The sequence below is a fragment of the Pteropus medius genome, unplaced genomic scaffold (assembly GCF_902729225.1).
Source record: "Pteropus medius unplaced genomic scaffold, Ma_sr-lr_union100, whole genome shotgun sequence".
NCBI classification, from domain to species: domain Eukaryota; kingdom Metazoa; phylum Chordata; class Mammalia; order Chiroptera; family Pteropodidae; genus Pteropus; species Pteropus medius.
Genome location: NW_024344253.1, coordinates 8,605,686 through 8,632,316, shown reverse-complemented (window position 1 = coordinate 8,632,316; position 26,631 = coordinate 8,605,686). Strand labels below are relative to the sequence as shown.

Below are 26,631 nucleotides of genomic sequence, written 5' to 3'. Positions count from 1 at the left end.
GTGTATACAGCTTTGGCATTTGAAGCTTTCTCTCTCGCATTTGTGGGTTAACTTTGGTAGCACACAAGGGGAAGGGACCTTATCTGCCCTATTTTAAGTTCCAGTGAAGCAGCAGAGAGAGGCCAGGCAGGAGGGTCCCAAGCCAAATTGTGGAGCAGGCAGTTTGTCATTAGTCCTGCCAAGTTGGGCTTTCCCCGAATCCTTCAGCACCCACTCAGACCCCTGAGGTTGTTTCCACCTCACATCACCCCCAACCAAAAATGCTTCTTTCCAGAAGGGATTTGAACAACTCGAACCAAGGGCAATGTAAAGGTTTTCAAGGGTTACCACTCCCTGGGGTATTTAGATGCATTTAAACAGAAAACAAAATTCTAAGCCAAGAGGACGAACCTCTATTTGTGCGAATATAGAAGTCAATCAGGAGAAGGTAGTGGGTGTACATTTGTGATGGGCGCGGTGGTGGGCATTGGTGAACTGCACCTGGCGCTCGCTCAGCCACCTCTTCCGGCTGGTCTTCATTCTTGGTTGGAGAAGGGCGCGTTGGAGGATTCAACAACTCTATCCCCGCAAAGACCAAGAGATGCGATGGTATGCGGTGGCTGAGCGTGCTCTGAAGACAGACGGACTTGCCCTCCACTCTGATTATTAGAAAGAAAACGAAGAAGTGGTGGGGGGGAGGGTAGGGAGAGAGAGAAAGAGGGAGGGGGAGGGGAAGGAGCAGGGAGAGAGGGAGAGAGAGAGAGAGAAGGAAGAAAAAAGGTAAGAGAAGAAAAAGAAGACACAGAAAAGGGAAGCGAAGAAAAGAAAAAAGGGACAGAAAAGTAGAAGGAAAGCAAGGCAGCGGCCTGGGGCTCGGTGGAGGGGTCCCGCGCGCGGACTCGGGTGGGCTGGGAGCGCGGAATCCTAGCGGGCAGGGAGCAGATGCGTACATCCCCGCCTGCAGTCCGAACTTCTCATTTCTCGAGCGGACGGTCTCCTGTATTCGGGGTTCCCGGAATTCGGGTGAACACCCTGTTCCCTCCCGCGCCTGGGAGCTGAGCCTGGCCTGGAGCCAATCTCTCACCCCTACCCGGCCCCCGCAACGCTCTCCTCCCTGCCCGTCCGGGGAGCGCCTGTGCCGTCCGGCTGCGAGACTTGTCCCTTTCTGGCGACCCTGGGTGGGGCGGCCGCGCCTGCGGGACGGCCCCGCCGCCGAGCGCCGAGCCTGGGGCCGCCCGAGGGCCGCGGAGACCCGGCCAGACGCCGCGCGCCGCAGGCATAGCCGCACCTGAGCCCCCAGCGCCGGCCAAGCCTCGGCGCCGGAAGCGCGGACGGAGTGGACCGGCCCCCGGAGCTGCCCGAGCCCGCGGGGCGGGGGGCGGGGGGAACAAAATCCACAAAGGGGTGACCACGTGCCGCCTCACGCCGGCGGGGGCGAGGACCTGCCGAGGGAGACCCCTCTGCCCGCTCGCCCACCCCGGCCCAGCCCAGCGCACCAACAACCAGCTGCCTTCTTCACCTTCTCTCAACTTTCCTTCAACTTTCGTGTAAGGAGGAACCTGCCGCCCCGCCCGCCCCCTCGCCCCGGCGATCCGCTCTTGAACCCCGCAGGGCCGGCCCTCCACCTTGCGCCGCCCTACGCGCACGCGGGGAGCCCTGATGAGTTCTCCCGCAGGAGCGTAAGCGAGGGTTCGGCCGCCACCCTGGGCCCCGGCGCCGGGGCTTCTCCCGTGGGGACCTCCGAGCAGCAGCGCTGGGCAAAGACCGCGGACGATGACCGTGTGGCCCCTGGGAACTTCAGCATAGTAATGCCAACATGTAAGTCTCACCTTTTGGCTCAGATCTCCTTCACACCTTTATCTGCATCCCTCCTCCCCCCACTCCCTTTAACTAAATGATTTTGTAAAGACTTCGACCGTATTGACAAAATAAACCGGTTTGTCTTCAGTTTGCCTCCGAGGCACTGAGGAGCGAGCTGGTATTGCCAGACAGAGCTGTGACATGTGTGTGGCTTCCTTCTTTTTTTTTTTTTTTTTTAATCCGGAGAGAGGTAAACCTCACATTTGGGCGGTGTAAAGCATAATAAAAAGGGCAGGGCTTCAAGAATGGGGAAAGCGTGTTTTCGATTCAAATTAAATAAGGAATAACAGGCAAGGCTCCTCCATCCAGGGCCTTGCCCTGCCAAGAAGGCGCTCTCCTGGATCAACACCTGGGGGCTTGGAAGGTACTGGTACGCTGAGAAAATGTTGACTTTACAGATTGTCACCTTTGACTGTAGAAGTTATTCTTGGATCTTTGGGTTATTAAAATGGTTAAAAAAAAAGTAGTAAAGATTCTTGGTTGTACTTTGCAGATTAAAAAGTAATTAAGGAACATAGAGTCTGTGAGGAGGACTTGTATAGAATTAGAAGTGATAGTTATAGGACGAAGAAAAGGTTAGAGAAAAGAGAAACCTAATAGGTTTTGCTTCTATAGATTTGTCATCTGAGTTGGTGAGGTGCCTCAGGGCGATCCCATGAAAGGGTCACTGAGCACCGACTGTCCTTCCAGAATGGAAAAAGGGAAGATTGTTCTCAAAAGGACCAAGCTTATTTTTGTGGCCAACTCAGAAGTTACTTTTTCTTCGAATATGTAATTTTACCTCTGGTGTTTTATTTAATCTTTGGCAGACACCTTGATAGACATTTTACTCCCTTCCATTAACGAATAAACAAGAGCTTCTAGAAATTGATAGTCACCCTCCCTCTCTCAACTAATGGCTCCTTATTTATTTCCACTTAAATTTCCTCTTTTAGGTTAATATCCTGGAAAAGACATAGCCCTCAGGCCAGATCTTTCCCTACCTTGGACCTTCACCTCCCAGTCTCCCTCACACACATTTTTAAAATGAGAAAAGGAATAGCACCCAGAAGCCTAGCACTCTGTAGCTCTCTTCCTGGTAGTGAACAGAGTAATTAGAAAAGAACCACTTATTTTTATTAAAACTACATGTGAAGTAATTCCACACCTATGAGTTTTAAAGTTTCATTTATCCCAGTGGAATCATCAAGGTATAGCCTGAAATCATTTATTTTGGGATACAGCCAACAGTCTCATATAAGAGTTGTTCTTATATAAAGGCAACATATTTTGAATGAATGTGAGTTTGTTTTAAACTTCAGTATTTTCATGAAAATATAGTAGAGTTTTTAACAGCAGATATTTGTCTAGCTTACTTTCAACTTTCCTATTTTATTTCCATTGAAATAAAAGATGTGAAAATGATCAACAGGTAATGGAATAATGACCCGATTATGAAATTGTTATATAGTCCCTTTGAATTTCCACGTGATTAAAAAATCTTATGTCATAGAGTGAAAACATGAATATTTAATCACATAAAATATAGAGTTTAGTACCCTGATTTGAGTTCTTTATTGCTCTATTTTGGCTGAAAGTTTTTTCCATTTCTTGCCATATTATAACTTTTTTTTTTCCATTTTGCTGTTTATTATTCATATGGAATGGTTTAAAATAAACTGATTTTCTTTAGATATTAGTATGTAAGAATATATGGAAATAACACCAACCTTTCCAAGGTAAATATTTCTGCTGTCTTCTTGAAAAATGTTAAAATGGGGAACATAAACTATATTATCTTTTAAATTTTAATTTTAAAAGGTTTAAGTATATAAACTAAGCATAGTTTCGGCTTACTTCTTGTGGAGAAAGAGTTTTTATATGTTGTGACCCTCAAGTTCTGAAATTACAGTTTTATAAATATATTCTGGAGTTGTAGTGACTGCATATTTTTCATACTCAGAAATTTTGTAGATTTAACAAGACTTGCATTAATTGGTCTCAAGCTGCATGAAACTACTGTTCCATTTATGGCTTATATAAATTACATGACATTGTGTTTTTCCGATATGAATGGTGAATGAGGCTATTGTCTCTTGGCTTATGGGAAATATTAGAAGCTTGTAGTTTTACTGCCTAACTGGACACGTCACTCTGATTTCTGGAAATAATGATTTAAAGAGTCAGTTTATATATTAAAAGTAAACTGACAGCTGCTTCCTTAAACCTGACCATTTTTCTAACTGCCCATATGTTCCAGAGTTTATATCTCAGATGGGATAATTAAGTTTCTAAAGACTATTTAGACTTTAGACTAAATAGAAAAAGACTTTGTTCAATGTGTGTGGCATTTTTGGGCAAAAACTGTATCTTTCCATTTTCATTTCTAGTTGAATGACCTTTCATTATCTACATTGGATGCATACTTAGTGACGGAGATGATAACATTTAAAGGACATTTCAATTGTAACTAAAAATGCCAATAAAACTTGAGTGTGGCTACCTGAGTATCCTCTTACTTTCCTTTATAAGCATTACTCAGGATGGAATTATTTAGCTTCCCTCAAGGAAATCAAGGCTACTTCAAGATTACTGTATTTAAAACATTTATAGCAAATATGACAAAGGCTTAACATATTTAGAATAGAATTGGTAAAAAAAAAAATCACAAATTAGTAAGAAAAACATTTATATTGTAATAGAAAACTATACAAATAACTTGAACATGCCAATCCAAATAAAGGAAATCCAAGTGAGACACTACTTCTACCAAGCTGGCAACGATTAAAGTAGTGATGCTCAATAGTGACGAGAGTGTCATAAGGTAAATATTGATACACTTCTGTGTAAATGTGTATGTGTGCACTTATCTTTATTTAGAAATAATTTTAAACCTACAGAAAAGTTGCAAGAGTAGTACAAAGAATACCTGTATACTCTTACACAGAATCACTTGTCGTAAATATTTACATCATTTGTTTTATCATTTTTTTCTCTCTTCCCTCTACCTACCACTCTTTGTGCACGCGTGCATGTGCGCACACACACACACAAATTTTTTTCTGAAACATCTGAAAGTTAAGGTACATCAGGGCTCTAAGTTTTCTTTTTTTAATTGAAAAATTTATTGAGATATTTGTAGGTTCACTCGCGGTTGTAAAAAATAATATAGATAGGTACTCGTTTACCCAGCTTCTCCCAGCGATAACCTTTGGTAGAACTGTAGCGTAATATCACAACCAGGATACTGGTAAAATATACTACCTCTCTTTTTTCAGATTTTCCCAGTTTTACATATACTTGTGTGTGCGTGTGTGTGTGTGTGTGTGTGTGTATTTCTCAAGTTGATCTTTTCAATCACCTACAGTACAAGCCAGTTACACATGTTAACAGCTCAAGTAAGTGTCAAAGTCTGTGCAGATGTGAAGAATCAATCTTTCTGCCTTTTTGAAGCCAGGGTGAATGGAACGTAAATCACATAACTGGAGTAATGGAATGTGTTGCTTAGGCTCAGGAACATGATCTTAACCAGAAGAAGAAATATAATTATAAGCAGACTTGAATAAACCAAATTACCATTGTTTTCACTCTAGGAGAATGAAGATATTCTCTTTGCAACTCCTCACACACTTTTGTGAAAAGATTTGCCGTAGAAATAAAGTTGAGATATGGAGAATTAAGTTAACTCTAATTACTGCTGATATCAATGGAACTAGTAACATATTAATTTCTCCACTAATTTCAAAATTTCCTTACTAATTTCTCTTTCAATGATGATGTTTAGGGGAGCTGGTAGAAGCAAAGAGATGGAAGATGATAGGTTTCTTAGATTATTTCAGTGATGCATTTGGATTAAATCACATCCACAAAGCATTATAGCCACATTTAAAATGATTCTTACAAAAGGGTTCAGTTCTCAAGCTTCCTGAGACAGGACTCAAGCATATTGTATTTTGTACCCTATACAGGTTGAAAAGGAGAGTGAGTTTGCAATAGAGACAGCTTGGTTCTCAAAAAAGACAGGTGAATTGGAAGCCAGGTGACTCTGGGGTCTTTTGGCACTGTCACTACTGATTATGTGCTGTCATGCGAGTGATTTAGCATCACAGTTCTTTCGACTGTGAGATGATAGGTTTTAGTGTGTAATTTTGAGATTATTTTCAGATCATAAAGTCTGTGACTCTCTTAAAAATATTCTTCCTCTCTTCAATGGAACTTCGAGTCCACAACCCAAGTGACACAAGATTGTACTATGTTTTTTGTAGTTCCTGTTTAGAACCCTAGTAACCCTGTTCAGGATTTTTCCATTCTTGTGAGAATGTTGTTTAAATCTCAGAGATGTGTCTTTGCTAAGTGATCCCCTGAGAAGACACACAGTGCTTTCCTTCCTCTGTTCTATTCTTAATTTACTTGTTTCTGTTCTTCAGTAAACAGTAAAGTGGATGAAAGTTGGCATGTCATATGGTTTATATTTGATTATAAGTGCTTGCCGTGTCCTAGGTTCCTTTTCTGTGCAGAATTATGGAATCTTGAGAACTGGAATGCATCAAGCCCTCTGTTGTCTGCAGGCAGATTTGTAAAACGGCTTCAGGTTTAGATGTGGAATCTCAAGTGTCCGACCTTTTATAGCAAAAGAAAGTTGTGTGAGCACGTGGAATAAACAATATTGAGTATTGCTGAGCTAAAGAACATAATTCCCTGAATATTGTTTAGAGAGCATGTGAACTTAAGAGGCGACTATTATTCGCATATTGATAAAGGAGAATTGTCACATGCCACAAAAATTAAAAAAACTAGCGTTCTCTTGAGCTGATACTCCTTTCCGTTAATATCTGTAAGGCCGGCAGCCAGGTTTGATTGGTGCACCCCTTTATTTTTCTGGGCATCATTTGTTCTCTGTGACGTGAGGTTAGACTTCATTTTTGGTCCTCCCAACTCTAAACTTTTTTGAATATATAACTGTGCTTTTGTTTTAGAGTCATACTCATTCATCTTCAGCATGAATGGGAAACACCTCATTTATCCAGCATCAAAGAAAAATGGACCCATTCTTCCAAATGAATGAACTTTTCATGTGACAGTTTATCATCTACCCTTTTTAAAGCTCTTACTAAGTGCCATGCAGTCTTATCTGTAGTTCTTTTTGGTGGATAATGCCTTATTTACACAAGAGGAAATAGGCTCAAATGTAAGTACTTGCCCCCTGCAAACCACACAGTAAACAGAGGCACCAGGATGCAACTCTGTGCTATTCCAGAGTTCACATCCATTATTATTATGATGATTTACTTTAACATATTGCTTCTCATAAGCAGTAACACTGCTCTTAATTTCAAATATTTTGGATGAAGGTATTTGAAAACATACCTTTTATACAAAAAACAGAAACAAAAACTACTCTTTAGAACTTAGCATTTCCCTAAGTTAGAATTTCCTTTAGGAGCTGCACGATGCTGGAACTTCTAGTTTGGTGAATATAACAATGTGGCTTTAATATCAGACACTACTTGAAATTCCATATTCATGGCCGAATGAATGATTGATTTTATTTCTGTTCTCAGGTGATCCCAGAAGAGGCCACAGAGTCAGTTGGTCGGTGTTGGCATTAATCCTATTGTCCATTCTTGTTTAAGTCTTTTCTTTTGATTTCACTGTTGACAGAATAACCACACTTATATTAGAATGCCTGGGATGGTGGTAATAATAATAGCTAATATTTATTGAGTGCTTACTGAGTGTCAGGCATTGTTCTCAGAAGACATGGGCTGATTTAATCATCCAACAACTCTGTGGACAAGATTCCATTGTTGTTCCTAATATATACAGGTGAAGAATAGGAGGCACAGGTGGTCAAGCAATTTTGTAAGGGTTGCTTAGTTTATAAGTAGCAAACCTAGGTTTGTCTGAGTCTAGAGCTTGTTGAACTGCTTGGTTCCACTTATAGGCAGATATTTTTCAATAAATATACTGTTGGCTCTTAGTATCCTGGGTTTTTTGTCTGAGGATTCAGCCAACCTCACATGGAAACCAGTATTCCTGTCTGTGGTTGGGAATGCACAGATGTAGAGGGTGGACTGCATTGTCCTACACCAGTTTCTATAAGGGACTTGAGCATCTGTGGATTTTGGCATTTTCAGGAGTCATGAAGTTAGGTGTTTTGGGAGTCCTAAGTTATGCATGGTTTTTCTGCTGCACAGGGATCAGTGCCTCTGACCTCTGGGTTGTTTAAGGGTCAACTGTACCATGACCCTAAAGTATCCTATAATTGCCTCTCTTTTTAGAAATAAAACAACTCTCAGTTACCACTTGTAACCGGTGTAACCAACTCCCTTTGGGTATTTGAGATCTGGAGACTTCTTACAGCTGTTTGTCTTCCTGCCTCACGACTCTCTTTCTCACTGGTCCATTTAGGGTGCCTTTTGGTGACTGACTTGTACACTTGCTGCCTCCTTCACTGGCTTGCCTCTTTTGATGGGGCCGAGTCAACAAAAAGTATCAAGCCACTGTTCTGAGCCAAGATAATATGGCTATTCCTGTTGAAATCATCATTAAGTCATAATTTTGAGTTTAAAGATGAGACTGCCGTACAGAGCATTATTTGAGAGTCTAATGTCATTTATGAATTTTTGTAATACTTAGTGTTTATTAGTCATTTAAAAATGTTGATAGATGTATAAAGTACTTAATATTTTTGGATATCAATTGCTTCAGTGCTTCATTTTAAGGCAAAGAGAGCTTAAGCAATTTAATTTTCATTATCTCCATTTGGAAGCAGCAGATACTATAAAATGAAAATATTGCCTTAAAGTCTGAATTTCTGGGAGATTTTAGGTGATGTAGATATAATCATCCTCTTGCTACCCAGGCGGTTATGTGACTGGTGATGCTGAAGGCTGAAGCTGAAATTGCTTTATTTTTTTCTTGAACTATATGACTATTTCCCCATCTTCATGCAGAGATAACCTATTATATATACGCTGACAAGGAAGGTGCCACCAGGTGGCAAGTAAAATAAATGGATTTTTTAAAATGCCTAATTAGCCTGAGAAGGTGATTAATTCATCATCTTTATTTGGAAGCAAGACTGAAAAAGGTTTCTATTTTCTGGTTCCTGCTGGAAACCTATACATTTATTATTATTGTCCTAATGCTTTATCGAATTCTAAGTGTCCTGATTGTTGCTTTCTTCCACTGCAGGATGTTTCACTCAGGTCGAATGTGGAGCTGTCATTGGAAGTGGAAGCCAAGTTCTCTTTTGTTCTTATACGCTTTATATACTGTCTGTGTCCCTCACTTAGGTAAGTAAGACTTTTTCTTTTTCAAACCCTGAATTTAATAATGATTAAATTGCCTTCAGCATAAGTGTGCTATTTGTTTAAGTAACCTTATTTGTTGTCATTCTTTTCTGTTTCTGCCCGTATAGGCTTTTTCTGTCCATGGCCTCTCATGGCTTTCTGACTTTTGTGAAAATATTGTTACTTTGATCATTGTTTTATTTTCTAATAAGTATATTTCTTTAATCTTTGCTGCATTTTTTAGCTTTATTTATTTATTTAGCCAATGTTGAGTGGTGAGATAGCTACATATCTGACATTAAAAAATGTACTAGCTTTTTCTTCTACTATTGAATAAATATACAGTACTTAATTTTCTCTCTTCAAGTTTTCATATAGTTATTTATAGAAAGTAAAGTATAGACTTTGCTATTTTTATTTAACTTGATTTTATTGCAATGTATGAGACAGGAATTTGAAATTAAGTTTTTAGACCACCAATTTTATTTAGTTGACTTAAAATGATATGAAAAAGTTCATTTTAATTGCAGTATTTTTGGAATTAAATATCTAATTTTCTTAATTACCATTTTTTCTGAACTTTGAAACAAGATCCTTTTTAGCTGTTGTTGAAAGCTAAAATTTCTATAAACAGCTAATTATATGAATAAGCCAATGAGAACCTGAGGAATGTGAACGAGTTTAAAAGTAAATGTTTATTATCTGATTTTATTACTGAGCAGACTGCACTTCTCTTTAATCTATTTTATTTGACTTATTATTTTTACTGCTTCATTTATTCAGTTTATTATATTTTCCTTTATAATAAAGTCATTACTCATAAAGTCTTATGTATTTATTACTTGAGATTTAACCAAGATGTTATACATTCCATATTTATAACATGTCTGTATATTATTATAAATAATACACTTATTGAATCATAGAGATAGAGTATCTGCTAAAATTGCTTATTTATGGGTCAGGGAATTCAACTTGTATTTAATATATCAATACTTTTTTCCAAGCCATCTAGTATTTTAATTGTTTCAGCTCCGTACTTGGAAAATCCCTGGCACTTGTTTAATGGTTTCAAAACAAAACTGATCTTTTACTGAATTTTTTTATGTTTGTTTCAATTTAATTATAAAGTCACTCTGTTATTTTCATTTCCAGAAAGTGGAAACAAACTTGTAAAGAGATCTGAAAAGTTCACATACATTAGATTTTTATGATGTAATTGAAATATTTCTTAACTTTCAAAAGTGATCCTCCAAGAGCCAATTACATGAAGTGAGATAAATTATGAGATTAAAACTAGTTGAGGTCTGTTAACTTTCATTTTTGTTAGGTCAAGTCTCCTTCAGACCTTACATTGGGACTTTTTACTTTTGATGTTAACATTTTAGTTGATATACGCACATTTCATATTTTAATCGTTTGAATAAATGAAGTGAAAGACATGTTTTTAGGCTGATTGGAAGGAGTCATCTGTGCTAGGACTAAAGTGAGGCAAGAGAAGGGACAAAGGATACAAAATTTAAGGAGACAGTCATTCTCAAGGTCATAGGAATGAGAGTACTTAAGTTCGTTTTTGTTATTGTCTCATACTGGAAACCTTTCTTAAGAGTTTCTTTCATTACCCAACACTTCGTGTGCATCAGGCAAGGCTTTGTGACATGGCTACTGTGTTTACTAATAAAGCCAGAAGTTTTTGTATCTATATATCTGTAAACATGATTCACTTAAAATGCCACCACTTCACACATGAACATATGAACTCACAAACATACTTTAGGGGCTATTATTGGCATTTTAATATAGTTTTTTCCTTGTAAGTAACAACATAGGGTTCCTTAAAATAATATGTATTAAAACTTTAGAGATATATAATTTTTAAAGTTCTCTCTTTAAGAAATACCACTCACTATATTTTCACGATCATTTAGTGCCTAACTGTACCGTGTACTCTGACTTTTTTCACTGCTCCAGATGACCCCTGGTGATCTTATTGAGTCTAAACGCTTTAAATGGCATCTTGATGCCAATGTCTCTTAAATCCATATCTCAGCCCTGGCCCCTTTCTTGACCCTGGAGACACCTTTTGAATTGCTTATTCTCATCTGTACTTTAAAATAGGCATCAAACTTCACATGTGCAAACAAGATTCTTGATTTCTACCTCTTAAACCCAAATCTGCTTCACTCTCAATCGTTACAGTCCATCCGACTATCCTGCTATTCTCTCCTACTCTCACTGTTTTCTAGACAGATCAGCCTTTTTAGTTCAGATGATTAAAAATTAGAATCATTCTTTAATTTGGGTAATAGTCATAGTTTAATTCATATAACAGAATTGCAACGTTAAATCTCTTAGTAGATGGTTAAGTTAACATTTGTAGATGCACAGGGCATTTACAAAGCAAAAATTATACCGAGTTTATGTTTTTTGTCATTTAAACTGGTCCCACAGGAGTGCAGATTACAAAAGCTGATTGTTTCCTACCCACTAGCTTGACAGTATTTAGAGAGGTTGATAACATCTAGTATTATCACGGAGGTGAGGAAAGGGCACACCCTAACACTGATGGTTCTGACTTTTGGGAAAGTAACTGGGTAACATTTTTTCAAAATTAAGAATGTGTATTTTCTTTGACATCATTCCCACATGTAGGCATCTATCCTTTGAAATTAAAAAATAAATAAATAAAAACATAGAGAAATATGTACCACTATGTTAACTATAATATTGTAATAGCAAGCAGTTGGTAAAGACTAATTGTTCACTAACAAGCAAATGGTTACATAATTTTTTTTATATTAACAATGTGACATACTGTGCAGTCATTCAAAGCAATGTGGTCAAATCGTGTATATTGGCTTGGAAAGATGTCCATGATGTTGTTAAATTAAAAAGCAAGTTGCAGGACATTATAAGATTATCCCAGATTTGTAATAGTTTGTCTTACAAAACTGGGATGTGTTGTTTGTATACATTTGAATAAGACTGTATAAACATATTAATAAAACATGGAATGATACACACCAGACTTCAAAATAGGTTATCTCAGGAGCATAAAATCTCAGGGGCATAGGAAAGGTTATCTCAGGGTTGGAGTAAAGAGAAAGGCAACTCTGAATTATTTGCCTTGTTACAATGAGCATGTATCACTTCAGTACTTCGGGGAAAAAATCGTGATAAAATTCTTTGGTTTAAAAAAAAAAAGCCACATTAAAAAAGTGGCCAAAGTATGTATATTGTACTTTTCTGTTAGTCACTTAACTGTTAACTCTGGCTCTTTCTTCACTTGATAAGAATGTCTAAAAGGTGTTTCAAATAATAACCTCTTTTTATGTAACATGACACTCCATGACTCTGAAGATGAATGATGATATCTCAAGTAGACAGAAGGTTATGGCTTCAAGTAGAGTAGGAAACAAAGAACCAAGAGCCAATGAATTCCTAAGCAACCAGGAGCCTGTTTCCACACAGATAGCCTTAGTCATGAGCGCTGAGGGGAGGAGCCTCCCTTCTCTCCTGAAAACCGATGATATCAGCAGATTATTTCAAAGCTCAGTGTTATTCTGATATCTATGATACATCAACTAAGAGGGAAATGTTTCTGAAAGTACAATCTGGCTTGAATTGTGTACTTTCTAGCCCAGAGCACAGCACAGTTCTGGAAGGCAAATGATTGGGCAAAAGGAGTCTTGTGCTGCTTTTTGTTTGTGTGTTAATTTTTCTTGTGATTATAGAATGAGCAGTTACTCTGTAGTAACAATTATATTGCAACCTGTATTTAAGTGTTAAACATACCATTATATATATATATATCTTTATATTTGATCAAAAGGCTTTCAAATACATGGAAAAATTGTGCTTTTATCAATCTGTCAGGTTATTTTTTAGCCATTTTAGTATTAATATGTCCTTAAAATTACTAAATAAATGTATGTGAAGGGTCAAAAACAAGGCTCCCTTTATGCAAACTATTCTTATCAAGTATAAAAAAGAGCCAGGATACTGATTGACTAACAGAAGATTATAATATGTAATGATAATTTTTTTTCAATCAGGGTCAACATGCTCCAAATTATTGTCTGAAGCTTTCAGCTGAAGGGCTGTTTTCCCATTCTGTGCTTCAGATTAGATGAGCCAATGTAATTGAGTAAACAAATCCTAGAAAGTTGTTTACAAAAGTTTCTTTGAGGCATCTTCCCTGATAATTTCCTTCATATACATTTGGGATGATCTGAATTTGATGTAGGTACATGTGAAATCTGACACTGGAGCTATAAACTCAATTACATAGGTATGGAATAGGGATGACTTAACTTGTCACCACAGAGACAATTTCAAGTGCCTAAGCAGTATGATGGGGCCACAGATAAAACTGATACCCACTGATGGTGTTGGGAAGAGAGGGTGTGAGCAGAGTCCTACTCTTCATTGGTCAGATCACACTAGTTGCCAGCATGGTTGTCATACTACAGGGAGAGTTCGTAACAGCATATCCAGACAGGTGGGTTGGCATGGTGATGGGTCTCGAGCAATCTGAGGAATGTTTCAGAGCATCTCTGTCTCCCCTGTGTTATGTGAAGCCTCTGTGGAGTAGGCTGCAGCTGTGGACTCATGTCCTTTGTGTCAGCCACAACACTATTGCCTTTGTGTAACAATTTTTTTCTTAAGAGTAAAAATCCTGATAAATTTAATAAACAATTAGAGAAATGGCATATTTACTTTGAAGTAGTGAAGTAAGTAGGAATAGATAGTGATCTTAAGATAGTTGAAGAAACAGACTTATTCTAATTATCTCAAAGAGCAGAATTAGGAAGATTAAGTTGATGTTTCCATATCAAATGACTTTCCTGGTAATTGGTTGCCAAAAAATAAAACCAGCTGTCCTTCAAATTCCTCCTCATCACTGAAATCTGGACACAAAAAAGGAATCTCGATATTGAAGAAAAATTTTAATAAAATCTTGAAACCTTCGTTAGCCTACAGTTAAATCATAAAATAAGTGTGTATTATATAGTCTGTGTTTTTATATACAGAATGCTATATTGTGTCTATTTTAACTCCAAAGTTTTACCTCAAAAGTTTCTTCTGTGTGCATTTCCTATCAATTTTAGCAGATAAATTTTGTACTGAATTAGAGGTTGGGTAGGCAACTTTCATGCACACAATAAACCTGGGGAACTCTAGACTTTGGCAGGAATGAAATAATCTGCAATTTTCAAATTAATAACTTAAAGATTTTTTTTTTTTTAATTTTCAGCAAGTAGAACATGTGTTTTTTGGCTCCATTCTTATTAAGACTGCAATATCAGAATATTCAGTAAGTAAAGAATGTGGAAAAGAACAAAGTTAAAAAGAACCAAAGAGAGAGAGAGAGAAACTTATTCTAGATTTAATGAGTAAATATATTTTACAGGATAGAACAGCAAGGGAGGGAGGTTAGATGAGAAAATATATTAATCCCACAATGAACATGAAGTTACAATATTATAAACATACTTCCTCCTCCACTGAACGAAGATGATTAAACACCTGAAAAAATAAGGTCATTTGCCAACATATGGGTGGTAGCTGTCACCTGTTTAGATTGACCTTTTCAACCATTTTCAGAAGCAAAACAAAGTAAATTTTTAAAAGAATGAAGGAGTCCAACAGAAACTGTGTTATCACCATAATTCTATGGTTAAGACTAATTATCTTATTTTTAAAAATGATTAAAAATGTTTACAGCCAATTAATACTTTTAGATGAACTCCTTTCTTGGGAAAATGGTTTGAATTACGATGCATGACATGTCAAAATATCTTGGTTCGTAGTCATTCCTAAACCAGCTTTATCCCAAAATTGTGGTTTAAAAATGATATGCTTTTTAAAAAAATTTTCTTCAATAAATAAACTGTTATGAGTCAAAAAAAGAGGCCTCCCCTAATATATGCTGCTGCAAGCTTGGTGTTACTAGTTTAGACAAAGAGGGAACGTGTTTGCACTAGAGCCCAGGTAATGGATTTTGTCAACCCAGTTAAAATTCAGAATTTTTTTTCCTCTTTATTTTTAAAATTACACTAATCATTATTTTTGGTCTGGGCACAGCTACAAGAATGTACTAATGCTCATAATTTTTGCAAATCCCCAAACAGAAGGATCTATTAAGAAGATTCTTTACCTGGTCAAAACTTTGAAGAGTATTGTTAATATAAGATACAGCTCCGAAAAAAGAAAATACTCTGCGTGGGAATATTAATCATTGCTTTTAAACACATCCACAGTTCCTTCCTTCCTTTATTTTTTTTTTACCTTAAATACACGCACAGAAATATGGCATTATGTACAATTGATATTGGCCTTATTGAATATAAGGAAGTTTTGATGGATTACTGGCATTATTAAACAGAATTTGAAGGCAGAGGATGAGAGTTTTCTGGTCATAGAGATTTTAGTGGTTTCAGTAGTGATACTATAAGGGGGAAAGCTAGACTTTTAGATATACTTTGCCTTGGTGGTGGTTTTTTTCAGAGAGAACAAGCTCTAAGTATATGCACTAAGACATGGTGGAATGTGGCCTCCACCTCTTACTGAATTCCCTTAATCAGACTGTCTCCTGGCTGGCTCATCAGAGCCCAATGTTAGCTTTTTACTTATACTGCTAATCACATTTCTCTTTAGAATGGAAGGTAACTTGAAAATCTGTAATTTGTAGGAAGTTCATGACCACAAATACTGTTACAATACTGATGCAGTACTAATATTTCAATAAACAGTAAGATTTGTGGTTCTTCTCTCCAAGCCTTTGCTATCTTGACATAGGACTTTTCCCTTCCGGTTCAGTAAGCCCTGATACCTTCCCTGGTGTTTGATTAGACCTCTCATTACTTCTTGTCATTTTACTTGCTTAGGTCTCACACACACACACATATTAGAGAAGTCTGCCTCTCTTTGCAACTATTTCCGAAGAAAGTTCTCTATATTTGTATCCGTTTCTTTTTTTTTAATTGAGATATAATTGACATATGACATTATATTATGTAACCATTTCTTATATTTAAAGTGGCGTCTATTTACAAACAAGATGCTATGATTGTGCCAACACAGAAGAGGTTGTCAGTACATGTTTAGCAAATGAGTCAAATTGCTTTCGAAGCTGCTCTCCTTTGACTTTGAATTTCCCTTAGCAGGGTGAGTCTAGCAGATCTAAGAGTTAGGTGATCTTAATCAAAACCTTTTTCCTCTCCCCCAAATTATTAAGGTAAGTTTAACATTTGTGAGAGCATTATAGTACTTAAAGGAGTTACAGAGAATGGAGAGTTAGTATTGTTACTCTTAGACACATTTGAAAGCTAGGGCTATGTCAATATAATATTTGAGTGTTGTGTATGTATGTACATGTATCAGATATTTTCACATATATATCGGGCTCTTTTCAAAGTCGTGGCTATGCAGAGCTAAATCATGGTCCTTAATGTGAAGGCATTTTAGGGTTGATGGGGAGACTGACATGAGACAAATAGGAAGCACTGTGATATGTAATCTAAAACAATTGCAAAACTCTAACGTAATCAAGCGATAATAGAAGAGATCTCAGAAAAGTTTTCATGGAGGAGGTAATGTTAAAACCACATCTTATAGCAGCAGTGATGAAAAAAAAAATTACAAAATGGTATGGCTTCCTCATTAACCGTTTGGAGAGCTTTCCCTACAGTTAGATTGGGTGGCTAGCCGTGAAAACTGATGCAGCTGCGGGAGTGGTTTGTACCCGTTGAGTATCAGCCCTGATGAAGACAGAAAGCAAGAAGATGGAAAATGGGTATGGAAATGGAGAAGGGCCATCTAAGCAGAAAAAGGGGCAAGAGCAAATGAGTGAATTCATTGAAAATGATTTTGTGGAAGGATAAGTACAACAGGTCTTCAAATAATGTCCTTTCATTCAATATCATTTTGCTATAATGTTGATGTAATGCCAAAGAACCTTTCATTCTTGTTTATATCAATTAGCCTATGGTAAAATGAATTTCGTCATACACTTTCGTTTAAAGTCACAAAACCTATGGATGATATTAAGTGAGGACTTACTGTACTTCTTGTTACTAGAAGAGAGTAAGGAATGAACTTAGGTAAGTAGGCCAGACCGAGGGACTATGCCGACAAGGCCACATGAGGAATTCCAGCCCACAAGGCGACATCGACATGTCTCCACTAGCTATCATTCAGTAAGGTATGTGCAGTCAGAAATGTGTGGTGAAAGCAGCATTAAGAACTTCCTTAGGGTTATAGTTACGTAATTCAGTGGCAGAATTCTCAAAATTTTGTTTCGTTTATCGAATCTATAGTTTTTGCTTTTTCTCTATCATACCATTTTGCCTCAGAAATGGCAGCCTTCCTTGTCTCATTGGCGAGCAGCATTAATATGCATATTGAAAAGTTAGGGATATTAATAGAACTTGAAGTACCCTTGAGGCCTTCTCTTTCTTGCTTAGACACATATGTAGTTGTGACCAAAGTTTGCTGAATCTAGATTGGAAATGAATTATTTATCTTTATAACTGCTGCCCCCAGAGGTTGTGATCTCCACCTTGTATATTACACACTCCTTAGTCATCTGTTTGCATCCAGTGTTTCTGTTAAGCCACAGCTGGAAACATGCCACTCCCCGATTAAGTTCCCTTGAAGATTCTTGTTGCCCACAGATAGAGTCCATAGCCCTGAATCTATTTGATTTCATGGCTCCCTAGCTTTGTAATGCTCTATCAAGTGCCAGCCAAGTAGTAGGGTCTCAACTAAATATTGAATGAGCATAAAAATTGAAAGAATGGATATATTTTTGTTAAGCAAAATTAGGATTTAGCTACAGATATTTAATTATTCAAGAGAAGAAATTAATACTTAGCATACGTACTATGTTGAGTTTTAAAAACTAGTGGATCAACTCTTTTATCTTTGTGAAAGACCAGCTATTTGAGAGAGGGAATTTCATAAAACCTTACAATAATTATTGGTGCCAAAAGAAGAAAGTGGTCACTCTGAATGAGTAAAATAACCAGAATAATATATTTATTCTTTCTTTCCAAGGGCTGAGCTTCTTGTGGAAATATTTTTTTAAGTGCCAGACTAATCTCATCACTATTAAAATGTACACTTAAAAATAACTATTTTTGTTGACAATATAAAAAAGTTATTATTTTCTAAATTTTTTCAGTTGTTTCCTCCATTTCCTTTTGGGAAATCTGTCCTTCACTTATCCCCATTACCACCTGTATCATAATTTTTTTTTTTTTTATCTTGCCTTATACCTTCCCCAGCTCAACCTGCAAACATATTCAAAACAAACAAAAATTTCTTTTCAGAACAAACAAAAATCTTCCAACTCCCCTCAATGCTTTTGTTCTTCTAGGCTATCTTTTTCATTCCCTTCATTTTCAAATGTCTTGAAAGAATATTCTACATTTAGATTTATTACTTCTCCACCCTTAAAAAATAGGTTATTCTATTTTGGGGATGTATTAACTTCGTGTGTGTGTGTGTGTGTGTGTGTGTGTGTGTAAAAACAATTATGTTATGGCTTTCTAAAGATCTGAGTAGTCTAAACTCGAAAAGCTTTTATTAAAAATTTTTCTTAAAAAATAGGTAGAACATATTTGCTGCAATAATATTTGTTATTAAGGAGACAAGAAAACACTTCCTTTATAGAAAGTGTGTTTTAGGATAAAATCATGTCACAAAATGAGATGACTAATGATGTAAAATTCAGTCTGTTTACATCTAACTTTTAGACTATACCTTTTTTCATCAAGGTTTTCATATTCTTCAAATTGTTCTTTTAGGTGCCTCTAACTTCCTGGCAGCTTATATCACTTCTTTGTTTTTTTTAATTTCTCATTTAAATCAGATTTCCATCCTGATTTGCCTAGTGAAATCTGTTCCCCATTTCTATTTCTTTCCCTTTGAATTTTTTTCAATATTCCTGTATCTGAAAATTTTCTATAAAAAAGTTACTAGGATATTTATTTCAAAGTGGTTGTTTGAAGCAACAGAAAGACTTATCTTTCTATTGTCTGTCCACTGTGTGTGCTTAGCTTTACTTTATAGCAGCCTTTATCTTCGTTATATTTGAAAACAACCTTGATTTGGGGATTCGGGGCAAATTTACATTTAAAACTTCCATTTGTGGGCAGCAGAGATGTATAAGATATACAAATTTAGTGCTGTAAGTCATAACTTATTGTTTTGGACAGAACACGCAGTTCATTCGGCTTTGTTAAAATGGAAGTCTTTTAGCTCTTAAGACAGAATATACAAACTAAATAGATTTTGTTCATATGGAAGCAGAAAATTAGATTTGAGATTTAATAATGAAATTGAACATGTGTAATTTTGTTTTCCCTATTTTTAAAGAAGAACTTTTTATTTTTTCAAAAGTAAGAATGTAGTTACTTCTGAGTATTTAAAATTTTAGTAATTCTAGTCAGTAATACAATCAGAAACTATATTATAGGCTATTTCAGGTTAAAAATGCAAGTGAATACTGTATCATTTGAAATAAAAATGTGCTTTTGAAAAACATTTAAAATAATTTAAACCTATGTTGGATTTTATTTAAACTCGAACGGCACATATCAGGGCATTAAGGAATTTTTCGATGCATCTAAACTAATGATAAGAGTGAAAAAGTTGATTCGATATCAGTGTCGCTGCTAACTTGAATCAGAGTAACTTGATCCATCAGTAACATGAGTTAAATGCTGACTCTGAAAGAAAATTTCACAAAGATATTCTTTTACAGTCAGAAATCCTTTCTCAATGGTACTGGGGCTTTGGTCTTTGTGGGCTCCAGGTAGGAAGAGACAGTTAATACACATGGTGAAAACTGTTTGCCTGATCGTTTAGATTCTGTTTCTGGCAAAATCAGGCAGAGGGTGGTTGGAAGTGGTTGCACTGGAGGGTTAATTTCTGTTTTTCTGGCTGCATAGCCCAGATATCATTTGATCAAAAACGTCACTTCATTTTATTTTTTATTTATTCAATAGATGAATATGACACAACTCTATTCAAACTTCTTCAGTAAATTGAGAAAGGATCCTGTGGATTAGATTTATTTTATATTCTCTTTCTATAAATTTAAAGTATATTAAAGTATATTAGAGTAATAGTTTTTGAAAGATAATAATTTTATAATATCTATCAAGCTTTTTAAAACTCTGACTAGTAGAAACCTGTGGATAAAAACACAAAGGATTTTCATTGCAGAAACAGTTACAGTAATTAAATATTAAAGACAACCTAAACATCCAGCGATAGGAGATATGATAAATTATGGTATATTTTCATGATGAAATTGTATACATATCCCTATGTTTAGTGAAGTGGGATAAAGAGCAGGACATCAAACTATGAGTAGTATGGTTTTTTAAACAATGGTTTGAGTTAAAAAAAAAAAGAAATACAGCAAGATAGTAATCTGTGTGTTCTTAAGATCCAGGCAGCCCCCTTTTCAGTGTATCTTTGTTTCCAATGATAAGTATGCATTGATTTCATAATAATATAAAATCAGTGCATACTCATTACTTTTATACTTTTATATAAGGATATGATTATAATAATCTTTGATTTTATACATACAATGCTGATTGGTTACATATGTATATAAAATTCCCTAATCTTAATCCTAGTGGTCAAGATTTTTGCATAAGAAAAGCAGTTTCAGTAGTGGTGATCTCACCCTGAAAACTGAAAATAACCACTTCATCTCCATAGGTTGGCTAGAATTAAAAAGACTCAAAAATACTAGTGTTGGTGAAGACGGTAAACAGTTGGAACTTTCACATGTTGTACAACCACTTTGGAAAACAGTTCAGTAGTTTGTTAAAATGACATGTATATATATTTTATATATATATATATATATATATATATATATATATATATTTTATATATATATATACACACATATACTATATATTCATTGACACTATGATTTAATAACTATATTAGCTATTTATTCAAAATAAATGAAAAGAAATTGTCCACAAAAGGATTTCTATAAGAATTTCATAATGTCAATATTCATAATAGCCCCAAACTGGAAAAAATCCTAACGTGCATCAACATGTCATGTAAATGGACAAACAGATTTTGATATATTCATAAAAGAGAATACTACTCTGTCAAAAACAAGACTACTGATACATGCAACAACACGAATGGGGATCTCTAAAAGATGTTGCACAAGGGAGAGACATAGAGGGCATACTCTATGATTTAACATATATGAAATTCTCAAATGGGCAAAACTAAGCTGTAATGATCAGAATCAGGTAGCAACTAAATGGGAAACACAGTTAGATACACTGGGTTGATGGAAGCATTCCATGTTTTGGTTGAGATGTAGTTATATAGGGGTGTATATCTATGAAAACTCCTTGAGCAGTACACTTAAAATCTCTGCATTTTATTGTATGTTAATTATACTTAAAAAAAAAAAAACCTCAGATAATTGGAAATAATACTGTTAATAATTCTAGGGCACAATAAATAGAATTCTAATGCCTCCAGAACTATCAGGATTTTACTTGCTATATTAAGAATTAAATAATACCTTTTTAAAAGCAGAATTTCTTTGTTGTGTTTTCTGATTTTGTTTTGGCCAGCAGGAAAGAAATATTCAGTTTTACTATATATGGAGTCATTATGCTTATTCAGATATTTTCAGTAGTTAAGAATATTTTTTGTGTGTGTGGGAGAAGAGATATCTGCAAATGATATAAATTTCACCTAGCTCAAGTGTGAGCTCAAGTTTAACCTCTATATGTATTTAAAAGTTCAAGTTATTAAACCTTTGCCTGGCAGCTCTTTTTCTTGAGAGCTTTTCTCCTTTGTTTAATAAAAATGAATGCAATGATTATTGTATCATTTTTTCCTTTCAGTCATATTTTTCTTACATATCTTGGATTTTGCTTTTTTGATTAAGCCCTTACTGGGGACTTATTGATATTTTTGGCTTGATACCATCAATAAAAATGAAAGATAAAAAAGAGTAGCCCAGGAAAACTCACTCCATTCGTTGTCGTCATCTTTCTTTCTGTTCATTTGTTTTTTATTGTAACAGCTGTTTATCATTTACTATAAAGTGATTTGTACTTTTTGCACAAACACTTGATATTTGTGAAAACTCCCACAAAGCTTTTTGGAAATTTGGCAACTCAGCAAATATAAAGCACGAACCAGAAAGTAAATTTTAGTCAAACACTTGAAAATTCCAACTTAGAGTAGACTCAGCACCTGGTGAGTGGTTTCTGAGAGGTTATTTGTTCTGCCCTGGTCACAGACTTGAGAGGTTTACGTGGGTAAATAGTGAGTTGAAAGCATCAGTCAAGACAATCTCATTTCTGGAGAAGCACCTGCTATGACTGTGTCCCTGGATAAAGGTGGCTATTTGCCTAAGAAGGGTGTGATGAAAATGTGGCCATTGATGGAAGCAGAGTAATGGCAGCCATAGTCATCAGCTGTTAATATTAAGATCCCAGATGATGCACAGATATACAAAGTCATCTCGTGAAAGCGAGAAGGTATCCTTATTGGATGGATAATTTGAGGAGGCACTCTGTATAATTCAGTAAATTCAGTAAAAAGTAGTATAATTTCAAACTTCAATACATACTATGAAAAGATGAAGTTCAACTTTACATCTTAAAATCTAATCTCATTTCTCAGTTTCCTACAAGTTTAAAATTAAGCCAATTTAGCAAATGTTTTGCTATGCAGGACATGTGCTAATAGTTATAATATCCTTGGCTGTAGTCATTGAATAGGACAATTTTGTTTTCTTAAAAATCTATATATATTATAAAGATACTAATGATACCTTGAAACCAAGCGTATATGATAATAGAGTAGGGGAAATTTTATGGATCTTCTATCCTGGGAAGCCAGTATTTTCTATGTGGGTTCTAGTTAACTGTGCAGTGGCTTAGAAAGTGCTGTGGTACAGAAATATGGAGCTCACCTCATGTGTTTCTTTACTCTCAAGGATTGGAGCTTTGTTATGTCAGTTTTCCAATGTCTGAAAACAGTTGCTTCATATATTTTGCCTACTTATATTTCTGTTTATGTTGAAAGAGGAATAATACAATGCTTGTTACTTCATCAAGGCTGGAGCCAGGAGTACCTACCATTATTTTTTGAACTTCGTGTAAGCTTACATTTATTTGCCAATCTTTTGATACAGAGCTAAGTCCTTTTCTTTGAGGAAAGATCTGCTAATTGGAGCTTGGTGTTGTCCCATGCATAAATCATGCCTAGAATGTGTCATCAGTGATTTTTAGTTTTGATTTTTTTATAGTGCAGGGAGATTACTTATGAAGTGATCTGAACATAGAATCCTTATTTTTAAGAGTTTTACCACCAGTCATTAAAGGTCATTTTGTGCATAATCTAACTGAACAGCTGTTTTTATTTACCTTTATAAAAACTTTCCTAATCATTCAGCTAAGTTTTCATAGACTCATATATCCTTTTACATTCATGTTTTTTATTGGTTCATATAAAATGTAATAAATTTTGTAATAGAACATGAAGTACAACTAGGAAAACATGGTCTAGGAACAATCTAATAAGCACAACTCAACTCGTGGGAGTAGTGTTCACAGGACTGTTAGCTTTGAATATTTGGCTTGCTGTGAGTATCATTTGGTATATTTTACAGAAAAAGTCATGAGAATGGGTTAACCTGGGGAATCAATTAAGTGGAGGTTGGTTAGGAGAGCTTCTCATGGACCTCAGTGCAGCAATCTAAGCTCTTCTTCAATCTAAGCTCTGGTTTCCGGTTTCAGTGTATCACTAATATTATTTTCTGCCCTCCAGAATCAGAATTTCAATGCTGTCTTTGACTCCTTAGCAACACTTTCTGAGATCTAATCCATTGCTAAATCTTGAAACATCTTTTACATCTCTATTGTTTTTTTTTAAATCATCAATGCACTTTATTCTAATGCAGACTCTTACTGCCTTGTCTCAAGTTTTGTAATAATAAGGAAACTTGATGCTGCTGTCTCCTGGCTTCCTCTGAAATCTAGTAATAAACCACTTTCATATAAACATTTCTTAAAGTGTAATTTGCTCAGGAACCTTGAAGAGTTTTCAGTTGCCTTTACGGATTCACATTCAAGGTTCTTCACCGTGTATTCTCTATCAGTATTTCCTAAGCTATTTCTGAGTTTTCTTATTCATAATCTAAGAAATCTAACAAATTAGGAAACATATTTTTCTCTCAAATTCGATATGTTTACCTGTCTCCAAGTCTTTCTTTATACCATTTCCTCTAACTAAATCTTTTTGCTCCTTTGCTACCTAATAATGTGCTTTCTTATCTTAAGACCTATGTTAAATGCCTCTTCATGTAGGGAGCATTTAAAATGAGGCTAGTAAGATGAGTAGTTTTTTTTCCTTAATTTTCATGGATGTATATTCTCATGTAACCTAACCGCCTGTTAGATAGCATTCTAAAGGTAGAAATGGAGCAGGAAAGTGTTTTCTAATTCTGCAGCCTTTCTCCATTTCTCCTTTAGAATTCTATAACAATTTGTACTTAATTTGATGTTTTGTTGCCTCATTGTGCTTTATGGTTATTAATGTTTATATATATTTTTTCCTTATTAAGAGTGCCTAAAAGATAGGGACCGTGTTTTCTTTAATTTTGTATTCTGCACAAACCTGAGAGAGTGTAGGCAATGAAATACAAGTGAATTAAAGCTCATTATTTAAAGGGAGGCATTTGAGATTAGGGAAACTCACTCAATCTACAAGTTTGATATGAAAGACATAGAAGCTATGGTGTGAAAAAGCAGAGAAGACACAACCATGCTTTTTTAGTTATCATACCAGAGCAGAGTAACTTGAATTATTCAGAGTACTGCAAACACTGGTGGCTCATTCTGCATTGACTTCCTTTTGATTCTGTTGATGTATACACAAAATTACATAGTACATAAGAAAAACTTCCCAAAAAGTTGGGAACAGAAGAACCCTGGACTTAACAAAACAGCACATTTAAAAGGCCAGTATCATGCAGTTTATCTCTTCCTGTCTTTTCTTGACCGAACTATCCCTGGTAGGTTTATGCTCCCAGCACATATTCCACTGTGACCCGCCTGCCTCCCCTTTTCCATAGGTGAGGAGGAGAGTGCTACTGCTTCCACCAGCTCCACCACCTTAGTCTGTACTTCTCCCCTGAGGTCAGAGTTTAGCAGAGTCTTGGGCTGAGGCTCTAGGGTATTAAATTGATTTGGGATTCTGGGCTGCTGTTAATTTTGTTTTAACTATGCTATGAGTTGGCTTGGGATTTAAACTGAATTTTATAATGTTATTTTCATGGGAAAAAGAATTCTGAACTCCAAACAACCAACTAGGAACATGGCTTTTGCAATATAAGGAATTAGTGCATTTTGGACTTGATATTTTTGACTTTTTTAGGCCAAATATTTCAAAATTCATTGTATCTATGCCATATTCTTTTAAATCAAATTAAAATATCATTATTATGAGCTATTTAGAGACATGATATAATCAGTGATTTAAGCATTTATCAGAATATCCTATGTGCTTCTCATTTGAATGACTGTTTGTAGATTTTAGAAAAGAATTTCTCTCTTTTACAATAGATGGATTTACTATATTGAAATTAAATGTAGATGTTTGATTTTTTAAAAACCAGCCCTTGCTGGGTTCATCCAGGAAGATGATATTGTACATTCTGATTAATTACTGGGAGATTTACCAAAGAGAATAATTTAGTAAAAACAAAGCCTTCACCCACAAAGATGCTCATTTAATACTACAGTTAGAAAAAAAAAGAAAAAAGAAAAAAAGAACCACCTAAAATCCCATTAATACAAAATAATTTTATGAATTACTTGAAAATGACTATAATTACATTATGGAAGTACACAGGATTTATAGTAACAAAACATAATACTACATTTTAACTATGCCATGTTTGCAAAATATGCATGCATATGGATGACTGTGGGGTGGTATTGACTGGGAGCTAATACTAACAGAGGAGAAGGAGTTAAGAATAATACTATTGTTTTTTCAAAATCTGTATTCAAAGTAATTCTATTTAATTTTAAACGAGTTGCTTCCGGACCAGTCATGTTGGCTCATTTAAAGCAGTATACATCAAGATAAACGCGGAACTATAATTGTAGTTTCTCTGCACTCCCTCCTAACAAGAACTTATTGTTTGTTAATAAGCAATTTCCATTTGTCGTAGTTGCTACATTGGTACAAAATCTGAATTTTTGGATCTCCATACAAAAATAAATGGAAATTAAAAATTAAGTAGAAGTTTAGAAAAATAATTGGCATATCTCAACAGGCCTAATTATTTATAATATGCATTGTTATCAGAATTTTTTGCTCTCAACTTCTCTTTTTCTTTTTGGTCTTGAATGTAGTTCAAGATGAGTGTCAAGCTGAATGCTGACTCCTTGTCTAGAACAGAGTTGTTTTGTTCTCATGTACCCCTTGACGG

At 35.7% G+C, this 26,631-nt stretch overlaps 1 protein-coding gene across 2 annotated transcripts in view; it reads left to right on the top strand.

Moving 5' to 3' along the window:
• Positions 1-2,054: 2,054 nt before the first annotated feature.
• ADGRG6 (adhesion G protein-coupled receptor G6) overlaps positions 2,055-26,631 on the top strand; it is a 128,478-nt gene continuing 103,901 nt past the window's right edge. Inside the window, exons 1-2 of one of the 2 annotated variants that reach the window (XM_039869747.1) lie at positions 2,055-2,203; positions 9,016-9,116. In XM_039869747.1, the coding sequence (XP_039725681.1) occupies positions 9,017-9,116 (100 nt within the window). In that variant the 5' untranslated portion in view covers positions 2,055-2,203; position 9,016. Of the gene's footprint in view, positions 2,210-9,015; positions 9,117-26,631 lie in introns of both variants that reach the window. The other variant, XM_039869748.1, reaches the window with a different exon arrangement.